An 18,803-nucleotide genomic window follows, 5' to 3' on the forward strand; every position below is an offset into this window, starting at 1 on the left:
CAGGTGAGGTTCAGCCAATATCTTTATAAATCTTAAGGCACTTGTAGAAAGCATTTAACCCTGGCTTATTTGAGAGTGCAGACATTTGAGTCCTGATTAAATTTCACCTGTAGTAGATCCTTAACTTGGACTCCCTGTTACTAACAGGCCACTCTTTCAAATGAAATGAAATAGAAATGTTGGTTCTATCGTGGTATTTCCTGAGTACCTTTTTAACTACCTGGTGTTCTATAGCAGCTAGTTACAGCAGCTGGTTGAGCTGTGATGGCTGATTCCTTACATTCCTTCTATGGGGATAAAAATCTTGTGGTCAGATCCTAATGCAGGAAGACAATAGGAAATTGATGCTCTTCCTGAACCTGTTAGCCTTTATAGCAAAGGATCCTACTACATTTGACATAGAAAAGGGTTTTGCTTTACATCTCAAAGTAAGCTGTTGCAAGTACCTGTGCCATTATAGTCACACAGCAGACAGCCTTTGACACAGATTGAAACCCACCTAGGACATATGCTGTGGAGAAACATTGTTTAGTACTTGGAGCTCACTTTGTCATTGCTCACGTGACATTTTGGTTTCTCAGGAAGATGTTCTCTGATAAAGCCATTCTGCAGGCTGTGTGTTCTGGCAGTCAGAGAATGCTTGCAGGCAAATGACTTGCACCTTGGGAGCTGCACATTGTGCAAGATGCACTTGCTAAGAACTCAAAAAATGTTTACATTTTGTCTTAAGCATCCTGTGATTCTGTGAGGAGGAGGAGGAGGAGAACAATTTGATTGACACATGAGACTGTTCATGGCTGGCTGTGTAGCTGCTGCCAAGGTGAAGCTTTTAAGGTTGAGTGTGCAAGACTCAGTGCACTCTCAGGAATGTTTCCTGTTGGTAACAGAGCTCCACTCAACAGCCTTTTCTGAAAATCATATTTGTACTCACTTGGATGCTTGTTTCAAACTCAAGATGATTTCTCTTAAGACCTTTAACATAAAGTTCTGAAAAGGTATTAGCTAATGAAATTAAAGGTTCTGAATGAATGTTTTATTTTGCATTCACTAAAACCAACCAAAAGAGAGTAAAAGTGCATTAGGTGAATATTTTGGTTGAGTCATTAAGCTTTAGGAATGTTATGAAAGGCCTTTTGGATCCCAGTTAGCATCAGGGCCCCATGCACTCCCCATCCTCCTGCAGTGTAAACCTTAGTCTGTGCCCCTGGAAAGTAAATACACCTGTCCACTAACTACCAAGTGAAGTCATAGAGTGTTTTGGTTATACAACTCTTCTTTGACTTAAGGAGAGATGGTTTTATTGGCTTTTCATTTATACAGGCATTTGTTTTTATTTAAATTCACCAAGTAAAGATGATCTTCTAAATGGCAAAATTAATACACACCTTCTTACTTAAGCTTTTAGTTTTGGTTTCAGATTTCTGCCTTTATTCTGTTTTCCATCTTTAAGTCATGGTGCTGTCTGCCTTCTAGGCTTGTATTTCCAGATCTGTCCCTATGCCACTGTCAAGCATTTCAGTGCCAAAATCAACTGCTTCACGTGTGCCGTGTAATGTAGAAGGAATAAGCCCTGAACTGGAAAAAGTATTTATTAAGGAGAACAGTGGAAAAGAAGAGGTATCCAAGGTAAGCATATAGTAACATGTTTATGGTTGTTATCTCTTTGTAATCTATAAACACAGGGAAAACCTTCCTCTTGAGGAACCTTCATTGTGGCTGAAATTACAAATAATTTTCTTCAAAGAACTGTTTGTTTGAAAACTTTGTTTCAGTGTTTTAGCATGGTGGGTTTTTGTTTTTGAGTCTTCTTTTTTATTTTTAAAGGGCTTCTGGCCAAACCTACTTTGTTAAGAATGCCCTTTCTGTAGAGAACTTGCAAGTTTTTGTGAGAGATAGAAGTGTTAGAACATTCAGACACTTCAGGCTGCAGTGATAAGTAATTAGAGATCAGGAGATTGTTATATTTGCTTCATTTTGCACTCTTTTTCTTGAGCAAGATGTAAGTTTCCAGTACAATGCTCTCCTTTTTGGTTTTAATGCTTTTTTTCCATGGACTAAATGTGGACCATTTTACTGCCATGAAGCCTCTGTGATCTGTCATGGGAGATGTCTGTATGGGAAATACTGACAAATGGGGCAGCTTTGCTTTGGAGCATTGGACTTTTCATTGAGGAATTTGATGACACTGAAAATGTGGAATACTTGGTTTGCAGCCACTGTTTCCTGAACAGCCAGTGAAAATTTTCTGCTGTGGAATAAAGTACTCCACGTTTTTTTTTCCTAATCTCCAAGTTGTAGGTGCTTTTCTCATGAATGGTCATATAATAGCAATTCAGTATACAAGTCAAGCTATAAAACTTCCACCTTATATTTGCAGTTCTCCATATCAGTAGTAAACTTAAATTTTTTGGAATAGTCTTGGCTTCTCCAGACCCCTAGTTATGTGGACAAAGCAGTCTTAAGAATGTAGTAATAGTTCTATGCTAAGTTTTCTTTCCTAAGTCTGTCTTATCCCTTTAGAAGAGGCGTGAATTGTGCCAGGGGAATAAGGGAAAAAAACCAAACATGCAGCCTGAATGCCCAGCTCAGCAAGCCTTGTTGCAGCATCTCCAAGGAGTACAAAAAAGTGTGTATTGCAGTGCCACCATTGATGTTGCTATGGGTGGGGTTGTAATCTCCTGTAGTTGGAGGGTATTTCATTTATCTATCAGACAAATCATCCTTGTAAATGTTGTCCTTGGGTTTTAACAGCTTATTGCTTGGGATGCAGAGCTCTCCTGTGTACTGACTCTGATCCAGCAAACCAGTTAAGCACATACTTAAGTGCATTCTTGGATTTGGGCCAGAGGTGCTCGGAGTTTACGCAACCAAGGCAATCGTGAACCCTTCCTCCAAACATTCAGCTGGCAAGAGCTTCAGACACAAAAGAAAGTCATAAATCAGACATTGCCCTTGAAGTCAAGTCCATCTTTGTGGGCAGAGGGTTGTTTGCTGCTATGTAACTGTTAATTTCTGTGAACTCTGGTCTTGTGGGACCTAGAGTGGGACTCCTAGCACTGTCTGTGAGATTACAAGATCTCAGTTTGCTTATGGAAGATCATAACAAGATCATAATTGACTTAAATCTTACTGCCAGTGAACTTTCTCCTAATACAACAATTTAGCCTGGGGGACTGAGGGCGGGTGGGGGGTTAAAGGTGAGGCACCACTGAACAAAGGATAAACCATAGTAAACCAAACTCAAGTGATCCTGTTCATTTTTCTTTCAGTTTTCTGCCATTCTTTCTCACTGTAACATTTTGTATTTTTAGAAACTCTTTTAAAAGCACAGTCAGAGATAGTGTGTTGCTTTGGAATATGTCTTCTGTCTTAACTCACACTGATTTAGTTCTGTTACTTCTCTGAAACATTTAAAAAAAAATTTTGTTTTAGCATCTTAATGATGGTTAAAACTGTAGTTATAAAAGCAAAAATAGCCAAACCACTCTTGTATCGTTCAGTTATTTTTGTATTTCGTAAAGATAGTTGAGGATTAGTAATGTCTTTGTGTCATTGCAGTCAATAGGATTTTTAAAAGGTAAACTTTAGAGAGATTGCATAGTGGTGAAAATACTCAAAAAATTTCATTCTTTGCAGTTTAGCAATAACTGTATTTTTTTACATAATTCATCTTGCTTAGTTAGCTGAAGGTATTCCCTTTTTGCTTTCATAAAATGAATTTGTCCTTTTTGAGCCACTTCTTAATCACCTCTTTCTCCTCAAATTTATTAATAAACTTCTAATTAATGTTCTAATGCATTTATTCAAAATTCTTGGGTATGTTTTTCTTCCTTCTTTTTATAACTTGCTGATTAACTCTGACAAGGTGTGATGGTGTGTCTCTGTTCTCACCATAACTTGTAAGATGGGATCAGTTTTTTGTGAAGTTCTTGCAGGCTTTTGTTCTTTGTCCCATTGTAATTCCACAACACCATCATTGGAGACTCAGGTGCAAAAAGATGATGGGCTTTTTGTAGGAATTAGAGGATAAGAAGTGTTCCCTCTTCTGGAATACAGCAGTGGAAATTATGAAAAGTGGCCTGTAGCAGAACACAGACACATTCATAGGCCTCCTGTTAGGAGAAGCATTCTACTGGAACTATCAAGTATACAGAAGTAATTAGAAATAAATAAATTTTGATGGATTATCAGACAGTGTAAGTAAACTGATTACTGTGTCCCTTGTTTGATTTCTAATGCTTCTGGAAGGAGATGGCAAGGTGGTTTTATGTACCTATCTGGAAACTTAAGCCTTTAATAAAATGACTTCTTTTATTTTGCACAGATGCAGAAGATCCTTACTTAACTCCTCATAGCCTTCATCTGAAAATCGTTTTTTCCTAAGTGTTCCTTCCTAGGGTACATTATGGTTTTTGCACTTGCACCTTATAAAGTACATTGATGGCTTCACTGATGCCAGCAGGAAGAAGCACTTTCCTATGTTGGCCTTTGTGTTCCAGTCTAGAGGAAAGTTTTTCAATCAATAGCATTGAATGCTTTGCTCTGAAGAAGTTGCCTCCCAAACAGATGTACAGCTTGTGAGGAGACTCCCACTAGTAGTGCTGTTACAGACTGGTGGCATTCCTGATTCTTCTAAGTGTTGTTGAGGTTTTTTCCAGCAAAAAGATTGATACTGGAAACAAATTGGTGAATGTTAACAGTGTATTGAGAAATGCATACCTGTCAAATGCAGCTTTTTCCTACCTTTGCTGGGAGATGAGAGCAGTATGTAACTGTGTCCAAGAACACACATCCAATAGGGATGGACAAGTGTCCTGTCAGAGGGCATTTGGCATAAGGTTAATACATGACTAGACTACTTGGAAAAAAACCCTCAAGAAATAGCACATAGAATGCAGTAATTTCTAGTTGTTTTCCATGCATTGGGCATTATGGGAAGTAATAGCAGCTGTACCAAATTAGTTACCCTCTTTCTTATCTTGTAAGGTTGTGAGAACTTCAGTTTTAGAATAGTTCAGGCATGACTCATAGAAAGTAACTTCAAAAGTGGTTTTTTCCATTGATCAGGTTTGATATATAAAGTTTTTAACAAGCTAAATACTTCTAGTTGATATTTTCATGGTGATTTTTCTACTTGTCAGCAATGAGGGAAAGATAAATACAAGAACACAGCAATCTGAGATATTAACTGGCATTTTTTATGCCTAATAAATGTTACTGCACTTGTAAAGAATGATAAATATTTAGCTTTTTCTGCTTGTGTGTATATTTAGATATGCGTTTAAAAATATGGATTATTTTTGTACCTCAGGCTTTAGTTCAGGGGAGATTGAAATATGTGATGTGGGATATACTTCCTAACTGCCTGAGACTACATTGTTCCTCCAGGGGTGGGAGAACATCTGTGTTATCCTGAAGTCTTTAATTATGTGATCATTTGCTGTTTTTTCCCCTCCCTGGAATCCTTGTTTTACCTGTTACATAGACCATAGTGTATGCCCTTAATGAGCAGCTGTTTGGTGTTTTTCCCTTCTTGTCCTTAGATTTGTGTCCTCATGCTTACTGTTACACCTTGCTTTGAAGTCAGAAATCTGAATTTTTGCCTGAGATTTTGCTTCTTTATAATAGGAGCATGTCTGAAATTTTGTTCACTTTACATCACAGTTATGTGAGAAAAAAGATGATGTTTACACTTCATGGATGGGAAACACAAATCCATCAGGGTGCTCTAGTGTGGTTGTTCAGGTAACTCAGGATGTTACATTCCATTTTAGGAGTTCAAAAGCAGCTCCTGTAGTCTCCTTCTGCATCTGTTAATGCAGAGGACTTGCAAATCAGACCTGTATAAACTGGGCATCCAGAAGAGATACTATAGAAGGCAGAGGTTGGTTCAGTTGATTCCCTGACATCTCACAGAATTTTTGTGGCAGAGAGAGAAATAAAAATGCTGTTTTGTATGGCAGGTTTCTTGATGGGTTTTTTGGGGAGGGGGTTTTAGTGGTGGGTTTTTTTTTTGGTGTGGTCTTTTTTTCTTTGTTGGTTTGGTTATAATAATTATGAGACTACTTTCTTTCTGCAGCTTCAGTTTTGTTTTCTCTCTTCTGTCTTTGTAACAAATGCTACAGAGCTGCAGGTCTGTGCATTGAATGAGTCAGGGCCTGTTGGGGTGATGGGAATGGAGAACACCAAGTCATGTTGTGACACATATGCAATGGGAACTGAGCTGTTGGAACAGACCACACAGCTGTGCCCAAACCTTACAGCGTTTGATGGAGCAACTGTAGTGTTCCCTTTAGTGTGTTTCTTTGCTCTTACTTGAAATATGAAGTGGTATTAACTGGAAGACTCATAAGAAGAAAATTATCTTCCTGCTCTGCTCTGTCTGCCTCTTTGTGTAATATGTGGTGGTTTTCTGGATAGACTGCTGCTGAAAAAGGGAGAATGTGATACTCAGCCAATAGGTCTCATGTCCTCGTTGCTAGCAAAAGTGTTGGGTTGAATTTTAGGCTCTGGAACAAGCTGTTACAGCTTTGGAATATATGCAGAAGAGAGGCAATAAAATAAAAATGTTCACTTGAAGTGAGAAGGAAAAAGACATCAATTTTTTTGTAGCTAGAACATTTAAGCTCTTCTTTATGGTTTGGACACAGTTGTCACTGAAGCGAGAATAAAAAGTTTTTAAATCTTGCAGACATTTTTTCCCCTTTGCTTCTAAGCAAGATTGTAATTCCCACTTGGTTTTTACATTTAAAGCAGCACTGTCTTTATTAAAAACTAATTATTCATTGGGAAGGACAAATAAGTAGAGCATGCCAACCTACTGCTGTGAACATGTCTATGCAGTATGTCGCAGAATGGGATGCAGCATCACTCTGGCCAGTGCCAGCTAGGCTGATACAGGCAGGTAGAGCTTACTGGCTTTGCCTCAAGACAAAGCTTGTGAGCCTTGTTACCAGCCTGCATGTGTGCATCATCTGTAAAAGGATGGAATGTAGGGCTGTGCTGGAGAATTGCAACTTACTAGCAAAACTTGGATGGTTTCTTTTTATAATTGTAATTTGGTTGGTTGTTATGGCAATAGTATGCCATTGTATTTGACATTTTCTACTTTCCCTTTTATCAAAATGTGATCTCTGTTGGGGTACTTGTTTTTGTATTATAATAGCAGTGACCTTTATTGAAAATTGTAGTGCTACATATAATTAAGGAGGTTTGCTTTTTTAACTACTATAAAAACATAAAAACACACCACTGGCATGTGTTGAATTGTGGATGTTAACTTTGCATTGGAGTGTGTGCACATTGCCCCAGTACTCCATGTATGTTGTATCCATTGTACACTGCATTATTTTCCTACATGAGATCTCCTTGTTCTTTCTAAAATGCCATGTTTGTTCTTCTAAGGCCTTTGCTGATGGGTGCTGCAGGCTGGCATTGCTCGTGAGTGTGATCTTTTCTGGGTAACTGCTTGTTTCTCTTGCAGCCTTTGGACATCCCCGACGGCCGGCGGGCGCCGTTGCCCGCTCACTACCGCAGCAGCAGCACCCGCAGCATTGACACGCAGACTCCCTCTGTGCAGGAGCGCAGCAGCAGCTGCAGCAGCCACTCACCCTGTGTCTCTCCCTTTTGCCCTCCTGAATCTCAGGATGGCAGTCCCTGTTCAACAGAAGATTTGCTCTATGACCGTGATAAAGGTGAGAGTAGAATGGCCTGCCTTTACCTATGGGAGGCATGTGATGTCATGCTTTTACAACTACCTTCATTTTACTCATTACATCAGTTTTTGTTTTTGTTTGATGGTTGTGGAGGGATTGAGAATTTATCTGAAAATTGGTTTTGTTTGTTTACATATCTTTTTCCCTCTTGTTTGTGAAACTTCACAAACATCTTCCATAAATACGTCAGAGGAGCACAGCAAACAGTTACCTATTTATGAAGATTCTAATGTGAAGAATTCAGACTGTAACGTGTTTACCTTTAAGAAAGGTTTCAGGAAGGTTTGTGGTAGACTGTCTATTTATTGTAGGTGAATTGCTTGCTGTTGAAAATGGAGATGAAGTTTTTGATTGCTTTTAAAAGAACTCTGCTTCTGAACTCTTACATTCCTACTAGGAGCTGTTTGGTGAGGAGCTCAGATACCTGTTTGAACAACCTGGTGGAGGGTAATTACTTCTCTGTGTATGCTGCATAACAGCTCAAAAATTCTGAATCATTTATGCATTTATCAATATCCTGCATATTTTTCAAAGTCTGTAAAATGTTGTTTGGTTTTATAGTGGAAGTACAACTGGAGTTTCAGGAATTAAGAGTTACTGACAGACTATGGAGTATGAGTATATGGGCAACAGTGTAAAAAGGACTGTGGTTTTTTTGACAACTGTTTACTAATAAAATTACCCTTGTGCTTCTGGTCAGCTAGCTGAAACATGGACTCAGTATGGAGGATATAGGATTTGGGTAAATCATGCCAGCTAAGAGGAGTAAGTTTCACAGAGGAAATGAAAACTTCTAAGATTTAGCATATATTTATTTACCAATGAGCTAAAGATAGCAGAGTTTTGAGGTTGTAAGTAAGGTTAAGTGCTTTTTTTGTAAGTACTGTCTGTTTATTAAGAGTTAAAGTATTTTGGGACTGGGCTTGGGGAAGTCAACAGGAGAAACACTTTTCTTGATTTCTGAAAAGTATTTTTTTTCCATACCTTGGATTTAAAAGGAAATAGTGGAAAACAAATCCATCTGCCCAAATCCTGAACTGGGGGTGGGTGTGTGCAAGTTAACCACATTAAAGTAAAAGTCTTACCTCAAAATGAGAGTTGGCTATGCTCCAAAAATAACAGTGTTATTAGCTTGCCCCCACCATACTCCTCTTTCCTATACTATGCATGTGAATTTTAATATGTTGTTGAGGCTGAATCACTATAGAAACATCTACTAAAATATTAGCACACAAAAAGCATCTTGACAGGTAAATTGGTTCATATATGTCCTGATAACAAGTATAAGTTAAAAAGCAAGGGAATTAATAATTCCTTTTGCAGTCAGTACTCTGTTATCACAGTAATGGGAATTTTTACTGGTACATTATTGGCAGTAGTGAGTGAAGACAGCTTGAAATAGTGCATCTAGCCTTTTTAATGCTTTTCAAGGCTTTTTATCTCTTGCCTTGGATTTTTTGAACAGCTGACTGAGTGAAATTTATGAATCGATACTTATTTGTGGATTTTGGTTTTAAGACTGGCTTTAATGCTAGGCTTGCATCAAAAGTCTTCTCTGGGAGAAATGTGTAGGTGATGATGATAAACAGCCAGTTTTTTAAGTCATCATAGTGGCATTTTCAACTTGGTTTAAGTAAGGTACATAATACTGTGTGTAGGAAAGACAAAACCTTAAACTTCTCATCAGAACTTAAGTTTTTAAGGGCAAGGTAAAAACTAGGAAAACATGTAGCAGTTTTCCAAGAGAAAGTAATTTCTTCAGAGGTTGCAATAGTATAGTCAAAAAGGTGCTTTTTGCTCTTATATCATCCAGATACTACAGGCCAGTTGTTCTGAATTAGAATATTGCTTCAAAATCATTGAATTATGGATAAATGAGGGATATGGCTGGAAATTACAACAGAATAGCAAGTTTGAGGGACAGTTTATTGCATTTGTTGTGGCTGTTAACTGCTCTTTACAATAAAAACTTGGGAAGGTTTTCACACCTTCCTTTTAAAAGCTTTTGTGAGCTAGAATAAAACCATCACCTAGTTTTTGTGAGGCCTGTTAAGTTTGGAAATATGCATTGTGTAACCAAATGTAGATGTTTTGGTGACCTTTTCTTGTTACTTTTCTAAAGGCTTAGTTTTCCTCTTGATGAAAATAACTTGTATTTACCATTAAAAAGTGGAGTTACTGGTGTTACTAATGGTTGTGGGGCATGTTGCTGAATAGGAAAGGAAGGTTAGTTTGACTAAGAGACTAAGCAGTGAGAGGAGCCAATGTTCTGTACAGCCACAGCACTGCTTTACATTCCTAAAGCATCTTTTACTTTTTGTGCAAAGCTGTGCTTTGGCCTGAGGCCCTCCCAGCTGCCCTTTGGACTCTATCAGCTGGTGGATTTACCTTTCTGCAAGAAGCTGTGAAATAAATGAATTTTTCAAAAGCGAATGAAAGCTAATTTTCGGAAGAGGCTCACAGTATTACTCTGGACAGAGCAGTGATACTACACAATGTTGATTAGAGCAGACGAGGAAAGGTTGGGAAAGAATGTGTTTTCATGGCACCTGGATTTTGTATTAAAACTACTGGTTTCATTAGATCTGTTCTGTGATACTCTGGTCCATGAAACTGTAATTCAGAGCCCTACATAGCATCCTCAGCAGCTGTGACAGAAGTGAAATTCAAAGGCATCCGAAGGTATAAGCAGATGAAATCTGGAGGGGTTTCTTTGTACAAATATAAAGTGTATACCCTGTTTTTCAGGGATTTTGATTTAGGCAGCGCTTAGTAGTCCCACTGTTGCTAGCAGGCTCTTCTAGGTAACATGTTTGTGAAGATGCTTGTTAAATTCTGGGCATCTGATTCATAGCTCCTTAAAGGAAAGTTGTTAGTGGAGTCTTTGGATAGACTTATTAGTCATTTTTGAACCTATCAAAAGTAATCCCAAGGCTCACTGGCAGTTTCTTGTTAAAAGTGTAGTCACTCAGAAAACTGCTCAGGTTGTTTTTTAGTTACCCTCTTTTGTTGTTTTAATATGTGCAGGATATGATTTCCTGTATTAAGGTTAAAATAGTATCGATAGTGCTTTAATTGCATTCTTAAAATGTTTTCTAGATAACAGAATATATGTCTTTTAAATATGTGTCCAGAAACTCCATGTGATTAGCCTCCATATTGTCTGCTGTGCGTTTGTGGCAGGGAAACTCCCTTTAAAGATTCCAGGATCAGTCAGTGTCGATGGGGTGGGGTGGGATGGGATGGAATGGAGCGGGATGGAATGCAGTGGAATGCGATGGATTGCAATGGAGCGGGATGGGATGGAATGGAGCGGGATGGAATGCAATGGAATGCAATGGAGCGGGATGGGATGGGATGGAGCGGGATGGAATGCAATGGAGCGGGACGGGTTGGGATGGGATGGGATGGGTGGGCTGGGTCACGCCGCAGGGCGCCCCCTGCTGGAGGGAGCCGGGGGCTCGGCCTTGCGGCCTCGGGGAGCAGCGAGCGCGCCCATCGAACCCGGGACAGCAGCGCACATGGATGTGCCGTGTCGGCAGGGATTAATGATGGGACAGTGCAGCGCTGCAGAGCCCACAGGATACTCAAGTGGAGCCTGGCTTAAGCTGTGAATTCCACCTCTTGCCACTTAACTGGTGGCCTGTGTTCCCAGTCCCTTGTGCTCTCGCCCAAGGCCCGGCTTGTACGTGTGAGTCTCCTTCAAGCCGCACATGTTCTCCAACAGCGTGTGCCCTGTGCTTGGGCAAAATGAAAATCCAACAACTTCACAAGCTTTCAAAGCAGGGAGGGTAAAGAGAAATACTTGTTTAGCAGCTGTCTCACGTAGAAAGTTTCAGCCAGGCAGGGCTAACTAAACCAAAAACTTGATTGAAAGCTGAACTGGCTAGTAGACAAGACTCTTAAATCTTCCAAGAACTGACTTAGCTTTGAATTCTGTTTGATTCTTCCCTTGCATGTACTGCCATGGTTTTCCACTATTCAGTGGAATGAACAGTAGTACATTTTATGTCTCTAATTTTTTAAATAGAAACTTGGATGTTCAATTTTAAATATTAGCAGGAAGAAACAAACTGTCTGGGTTCTGTTAATGATTTCTGTGTTTGGAATGAGTGGTGTGGGCCAACAGTGGAAAGATGCCAACAGGACCATCATGCTCCCAACTTGGCAAATATCTGTATCGTCTCTAAGCATTTTCTGCCTTCGTAGTTAACACCAAAAATTCTGTAAATAGAAGTTCTGTATTCACTCTACAGCAGGAAAGAGCTGAATAATCAATATGCTACTGAGGTTCACTTCAACATTATTTTTTATCTCATATCTTTCATAATAAATCTTCAAAGGGAAGTGTGACATTTGAGTTGATTTGTTTCCTCTTGTAAGAGGAAGCAGAAATGTTTCAAAACATCCAATGATTAGCCTTAGTATTTGAGTCATGGTAATATAATAGTTTGTTTAGTTACTCTTTGCAAGCTGTTAAAGACAAATCTGTCCAGTTTGGTGAAGTTAGATTGTAGTGCTTTGGATAGCTGAAAAAGCAACACACATGCACAACAGGGAAGTAAACAAAGGCTATAAAGTTGAGTTAAAAATAATGTACCCCACATGAGTGGAAAGACTTGAAAAGGGCTAAAGCAAGAGCAGCTATTTCTCTCCAGTTAAGGTATATTTGTAAGTTGGTGGGTCCTCATTAATTTTGCTATTTCGTTTTTTAATTGAAACCCTAAGCAGGAAATAGCAGGAAACCAATAATACTACCTTGGGAGAGGTGTTGCCCTTTGAAAGGGTAGAAGCCACTGGAGAGAGCTAATATTCTGTGGACAGCTATTTCTGTACCTACTTTATTTCCTAATGCATTTACTATCATGGTGTCAGCATGACTGTTTAAAGTGAACCCTTTCATAATCTAAAGATTTGAACCTTCTGTGCTTCTGTCATTACCAGACTTGTGCCTTCTCATACTTTCTGAGAAGTACAAATAAATCTGCCCGTTGCCTTTTGTCCTAGATCTTCTCACCTTTAATTCTAAGTTTGTCTGGCTAAAATACACACAGGCAGCTGGAGTTATGAAGAATACCTGTATTATATAGCCAGTAGTGATGAGAGAATTAAACTGTAGAAGTTTTATTCTTGATTCTAAAGCAACTTCACAACTGTGAAGCAAGTAAGATAAGACATTGTAATGATAAGGTAGCAGTACCTGTGTTACAAATGTGTTTTGTTTAGTTTCAGCTTCTGAGCTGCTCATGAGGCTAATGAGGTCAACATTCAGTGAAGAATTATGTTTTAAAATAAGATACAAGCTGTATACACTGTTTATACAGTGAGAAGGTGTTTTATCATTGCCACTCATAATTCTTCTGCATGTATTATGCATATTACCTTGTCCATTTATGCTTTTTGAACTATGTAATAAAGAATGTATTTGTTTCCAGGATCACAGCTCTGCTTTGTTCCAGTTGCAGTGTTCTGGATAAAAATATCCTCCTGTTACGTGTTGTTATACAATAGATTGCTGCTGCACCGAAGCTGTTACTCAGAAGAAATGTGCTATGCAAGGGTGTTAGAAGTAGCCTGCAATAAAGGAAGCGTTGTGGTAGAAGCAAACCAGCGTAGTGGCTAAATTGTGAAAAAAGGCATCTTGTTTGGAAATCGAATTTAATTAAAAAGCACTCTCAATCTCTAGTAATATAACTGCTTTAAATTTTCAGACAGTGGGAGTAGCTCACCGTTGCCCAAGTATGCCTCATCTCCCAAACCAAACAACAGCTACATGTTCAAACGAGAGCCCCCAGAGGGATGTGAGCGAGTGAAGGTCTTTGAGGAAATGTCGTAAGTAATGCCTTTTATATCAGCTGGTATCTGCAAAGCAGTAAACCTCTTTACTGAGCCTATTCAACTGCAGATGAATAAACTATTCCAGCTGATGGGTTTTGCAGGAGCAAACTATTCTTATAGTTTGTGCAAGAGAGAAGTTCAAGTGTTTACATTGGTGTGAAGAGAAAATGGAGTCTTTTACCTCTTTTTGTGCATTTACAAAAGGCAACAAAAATCCAAGCAGGAAAGATAAGGTACATTAATTTCCTAAGCATTTATATAAATCTCTTTCCATGTATTTTTTAAACATTTTAAATTTTCATGGCTTAAGCAAAAACTCCCCTTGTCGTAATTGCCCGTTTCAAGCATAGGTTGCATTCTGATGTGTATAAAACATAGAAAATGGAATGAAACGTACTAAAAGTGTTTGTTGATGGTAGTATGCTTATGGCATAGTCTTTGCTCAATATTTTTGCTGAGCAAGAAATTGGAAATTAAACTCTTGGACATCATGTCTTTTTTCCCTAGACCCAGCAGTATTTGAGCACAGCACATGCTGTTGAGGTTGCATGCTAAGCTCCTGTGGATGAAAGAATTAAGGAGGGGATGTTTCTTGCTCTAGCAGCATTCGTTGCCTTCTGGGTGGTAAAGGGAGCAATGTTGGATTGTGGAAAAAGCCTCCAGACAAATTATGGAATATGGGAAATGAGAGGTCTGTTTTGTGGAGGTCCTCAAAGGAATTTAAAATGACTAATTGTGTTGTTGCTGCATCGCTTATCAAAGAAGAATTTGTGCCATTCTAAATTAATCATGGCATTTTTTCATGTGCATATGTACTGCAGATTTTTTGTGCTGGAAGTTGCATGTTTGTCCAGTAATTACCAAGTCATTTTTTGTGATGGTACTATTTTTAATGCTGTGGATCAGTTAGCTGACTACCAATATGGAAGATGTTTGCCCCTCTGTCCAATTAATCCCATTCCTTGTCATTCACATTTTAGCAACGTATAGAACCACAAAGTTCATGATGTGAAGAGCATCTCAGCTGGCCAGATATATAATCTTTTTTCTCGTTGTAGGTCTCGCCAGCCTGTCTCAGCCCCTCTCTTTTCATGTCCTGACAAAAACAAGGTTAATTTCATCCCAACCGGATCAGCTTTCTGTCCTGTAAAACTCCTGGGCCCCCTCCTTCCCGCTTCAGACCTGACGCTGAAGAACTCTCCCAACTCTGGTCAAAGCACAGCTCTGAGCACCCTGACTGTTGAGCAGCTTTCGTCCCGGGTCTCTCTCTCATCTCTGTCAGATGACACCAGCACAATGGACTCCCTGGAGACCCCGGTACAGCCGTGCCAGCAGCAGCAGGAGATTCAGACTGAAGAGCATTCCTCTCCTCAGAGCTACGTGTTGATCTAGAGCAAGGTGGAGCAGGCCTCTGCCCCAGACAAGGAGGGAGGAGATCCTAGTTCAGATACATCTGCATGAGGTGGCAACCTTTCAGAACACCACAGAATACTTAGCAGCATTCAAAAAATATCTCAACACTGTTCTTGGCAGGGACAGAATCCATGTTTGGCATTTTTTTGGTGAGAAAGCAGTAATGCCTGCAGAATCCATATTACATGAAATGTTTTAAGTGGAGACTATGCATTTCATAGTACGTTTGACCAGATTAGTACTGTGTCCTGTGTTCTGTTTCAAATTCTACAGTATAAATAAGCTCTCTCTATATATAAAAAAAATGTTGCCTGTCTGAATAGAAAATGTCTTGCTGTGTTGTGTCCTATGGAAAATACTGTACTTCAGGATTATGTTTACAATTGATCCAGGTGTTTATGTTTCTAACTTCTGTAATACACACAATGCAAAAAAAAAAAAAAAAAATGGCCACAGCAGTTGCACAGTGCCCACCCTATGGCCTAGCTTCAGGTACTTCTCTTGAAGTGTAAACTCAGGTAACTTGGAATGTATATCATATTGGAATATAAAATATTTTACAGCTACAAAGCTAAAGAGGGAACATCACTCTTTTGCCTTTCCTTGTTTTATGCATTATATTTCCTCATTACATTCCACTTTCTTGGAATAAGTGCATTCAGATCCAGGTGAATGATGAGCCTGGACATGGGTGAACATGAGGAGAACCAGCAAATCTGTGATGTATATCACTTTGTCATGTGCTTACAAGTAAAACAACTGTTGCATTTACTGTCATTTCAATAGATGTAAAATTGTGGCATTTAAAGGTTTCAGGTGTTGCTCAGTTAATGACTGTTAAACTGTTGCAAATAAAGTGTTCAGTACTAGGCTGTACATGAGAAACATTCCACATTGTGTGTGAGAGGATTTTGAAAGACAAGAATGTTTTTGTTAAAGGACAGAAATTCTTTTAGGTTTCACAGGGCGGGGAGGGGGGGGTGATTGGGGATTTCCTCTCATGGTTTTTGTTGGCAGTTAAGGATGTGAAATGCTACTGTTACCGTATAAAAGTCAAATTAATGTTTAGTTTCTCTTTTGGAAATGTTCATTCATTTGCTGGTTGGAAATAGGTTTTCAGGTTTTGTTGAGCAGTGTTAGATGAGCAGCGTTTTATTTATGTAGTGAGTAATTGTGTTTGGATGAAAGTCCAGAAGTAGCAAGTGTGTGTTCTAAGAGGGGTGGGGAAAACAATAGTTTTAAGTTCATGTTACTTAAAGCTTCTCCCATAACTTTCAGTTACTTAAGCTGTGTGTGTAAAAGTGTGTTTTCCCCCCTCCTTAAGTGTAAATAAAAGAAAAATCCATGTAAAATAATCCTGGTTTTACAGGCTGGACACTGTCTCAAAATAGTACATGGCAAGATTGGGTTTGTGACACACTTCTACTGTACTAGAAAAAGAGGAGCATTGCTTTCAGAGATAATTTCCTGTGATACCAAGAGGACCCCAAAGGCAAAATAAACTTGATGTTCTTGCTCCATTGCTTTCAGCTCGGTGGAACTGCGTGTATGCTGTCTGCTCCTAAGAGAATAAGGTTCACCATTTCCAGGAATTGAAGAGATTAGTAGCCTGCAGCTACTAGGAGCATTTAAACATGCTCTGTTATGTTTTTTTCTGCTTTGGAAGATGAGATTGGAGGGGGATGAGAATGAGCCACCATTCACTAGATATGTGCTTTTTTTGGAGATAAAGCATTGCTTCCTTTTTATTATTGAGTTTTTGTTAACGCTGTCTTACAAGGTGGAATTCACAGCCTATAAAACATTCACTGTTTTTGACTCCCCTTGCAGAAAACGTAGGAGAGAGGTCTGTCTCTAACCATTTTCATGTGAAAAAGCTTGTTGAAACACAGCAGCCATCTTTAACCCTACTAATCTCAGGCCTAGGTGGAAACACTATATATTTTATAGACTGAAGATAAAGGGGAGGAAATACTCTTGATGTAAGTATCGATTCCTTTTAATATTTTTCTTTCTAGACTAACATTGCAGTATGATGACCTTTTTATGCTCTGGCAATGTCCAGATATGAAATTGTAGTCTCAGTTATTGGTGTTAGGTTACCAGGGGATATGATGAGTGGTTTTTAGATCAGTGCTGAACTCTGTACAATATTTGCAATGCCATTACATGTTCTTTATATTTTTTCCATGAGAAACTAAATATTAATTAAAATGCAGATTTGTTCTTAGCAGAATTGAAGGTTTTGAACCAAATGTGTTAAAGCTAATGCTTTGCCATGTAAATTTCCCAGCAGTTGTTTATCTCAATTGTATTCTACATCCAGCTGTAGAAATTTGTCAAATATTGTTTAAAGTTTTGTACATAGTTGTACTGTTATTTCTAGCCACTGTGCTGAACAGTATTCAAGTTATCACACAATATTGCTTTACACAAGGAAATGTGTGGCTTTTGTTTTGTATTTTTTTTCGGTATAGAAGTTCTGTGTCTTATTTAAATAAAAATTATAGTTAAAAAAAAAAGTGGTGGGGACAACACACAAAAGCAGTGGTTCATTTCTTTGTTTTGGAAACTGTACATAGAACACCATAGAAGGAGATTAAATTTTAATATTGTTCCAAATTTACATCTAGAATAATGCCAACCATGTATGACTAGTGTGCTGTGTCTTCTACAACAAGACAATCTTTTATCTATTGATTTTTGCATAATGCTGTGCTCAGGAGCGGGGAAAACCCCTTAAAATAGCTGAATGTTTAAATATACTTTAAATAGCATACTCTATTTCAATGTAGCACAGGAAAAAAAATCAGTTGAGTTGTTTGAAACTGTTTATCTGCTGCTGTGTTTGTGGTATGGCTAATTTCAAGTTATCTGTTGAAAATTATGAAAGCCATTAGATGTTTCACTATGTGAAACTAAACTCCTAAAGGATGTGGTACAAATCTACTGACAGTCTTGGTTTCATGTTGTTTTGTATGACTCAAATGATTGTCATTTGACTTGCAGAATAATTCTTTCCAGATGGGGGTGGGGGGTAAGGAGGGAGAAAGAAGGATAGTATTTAAATACATGTAAATCCTCCAAAGTCAGTGTTTACTGAAGACTACTATGGCAATAACCATCAAGAACGGATTAATGCTTATTGTCGTCAGTCAGTGGAAATTTTAAGTTTTCAGCATCCTAAAGATTACAAAGTTTTTATGTGACTGTGTTAAAAACATTAACTGGAACTTAAGTAAAAGTCCAGGGCCAGAAGCTGGACTTCAATGACCCTTGTGGGTCCCTTCCAACATAGGATATTCTGTGGTTCTGTGATCCCACCCACCTATGGGAATGCTTGGTGTCCTTCAGTCAGAAATGGCTTCATTTCAGCCTTTTCATCATCGGGTGGGACGGTGTTTTCTCAGGAAATACTTTGACAAAAGCCTGTAGCTTGCCCTGCAGAGATTTGATGCAGTTTGTGTCCCAGAGAGCTTTTAAGCATCCCCATGAACCTAGGCCTTGCCTGGTTAGTCACATTTTGGATTTTTTTCCATATGAGCCACACTTTGTGGGCTGTCAGTAACTCACTGCCTTTGTCTTCCCCAAAGCCAAAACAAGGAGTCTGAAAAGCACTGGGAGTAGAGAGCTAATGAAAAAATTTTGCCTTGAGTCCCTGTTTTGTGAACATAAGATCTTAGCTTGAGCATATATTTTTCTAGTAATTTGTGGCTCTGGTAGTGAATGCTTCAGAGGCTGGAGCTCTGTGTAAGGAGAGCCCTTGGCTGTGTGTGCTGGGGTAGGGGACAACAGACAGTGAGTGACCTGCTGCTTTTAGGAAACAGGGTGCTGTCT

At 38.8% G+C, this 18,803-nt stretch overlaps 1 protein-coding gene across 4 annotated transcripts in view; it reads left to right on the plus strand.

The window, feature by feature from the left end:
* GLCCI1 (glucocorticoid induced 1) overlaps positions 1 to 17,617 on the plus strand; it is a 54,398-nt gene extending 36,781 nt beyond the window's left edge. For 2 of the 4 annotated variants that reach the window (XM_071429077.1, XM_071429078.1), the window contains exons 5-8: positions 1,474 to 1,626; positions 7,484 to 7,694; positions 13,427 to 13,547; positions 14,612 to 17,617. In XM_071429077.1, the coding sequence (XP_071285178.1) occupies positions 1,474 to 1,626; positions 7,484 to 7,694; positions 13,427 to 13,547; positions 14,612 to 14,945 (819 nt within the window). In that variant the 3' untranslated portion in view covers positions 14,946 to 17,617. The remainder of the gene's footprint in view (positions 1 to 1,473; positions 1,627 to 7,483; positions 7,695 to 13,426; positions 13,548 to 14,611) is intronic. The other 2 variants (XM_071429079.1, XM_071429080.1) reach the window with 1 other exon arrangement.
* Positions 17,618 to 18,803: the final 1,186 nt, after the last annotated feature.

Source organism: Agelaius tricolor, unplaced genomic scaffold, assembly GCF_023055355.1.
Source record: "Agelaius tricolor isolate 1412-34295 unplaced genomic scaffold, bAgeTri1.0.p SCAF_6, whole genome shotgun sequence".
Taxonomy (NCBI): domain Eukaryota; kingdom Metazoa; phylum Chordata; class Aves; order Passeriformes; family Icteridae; genus Agelaius; species Agelaius tricolor.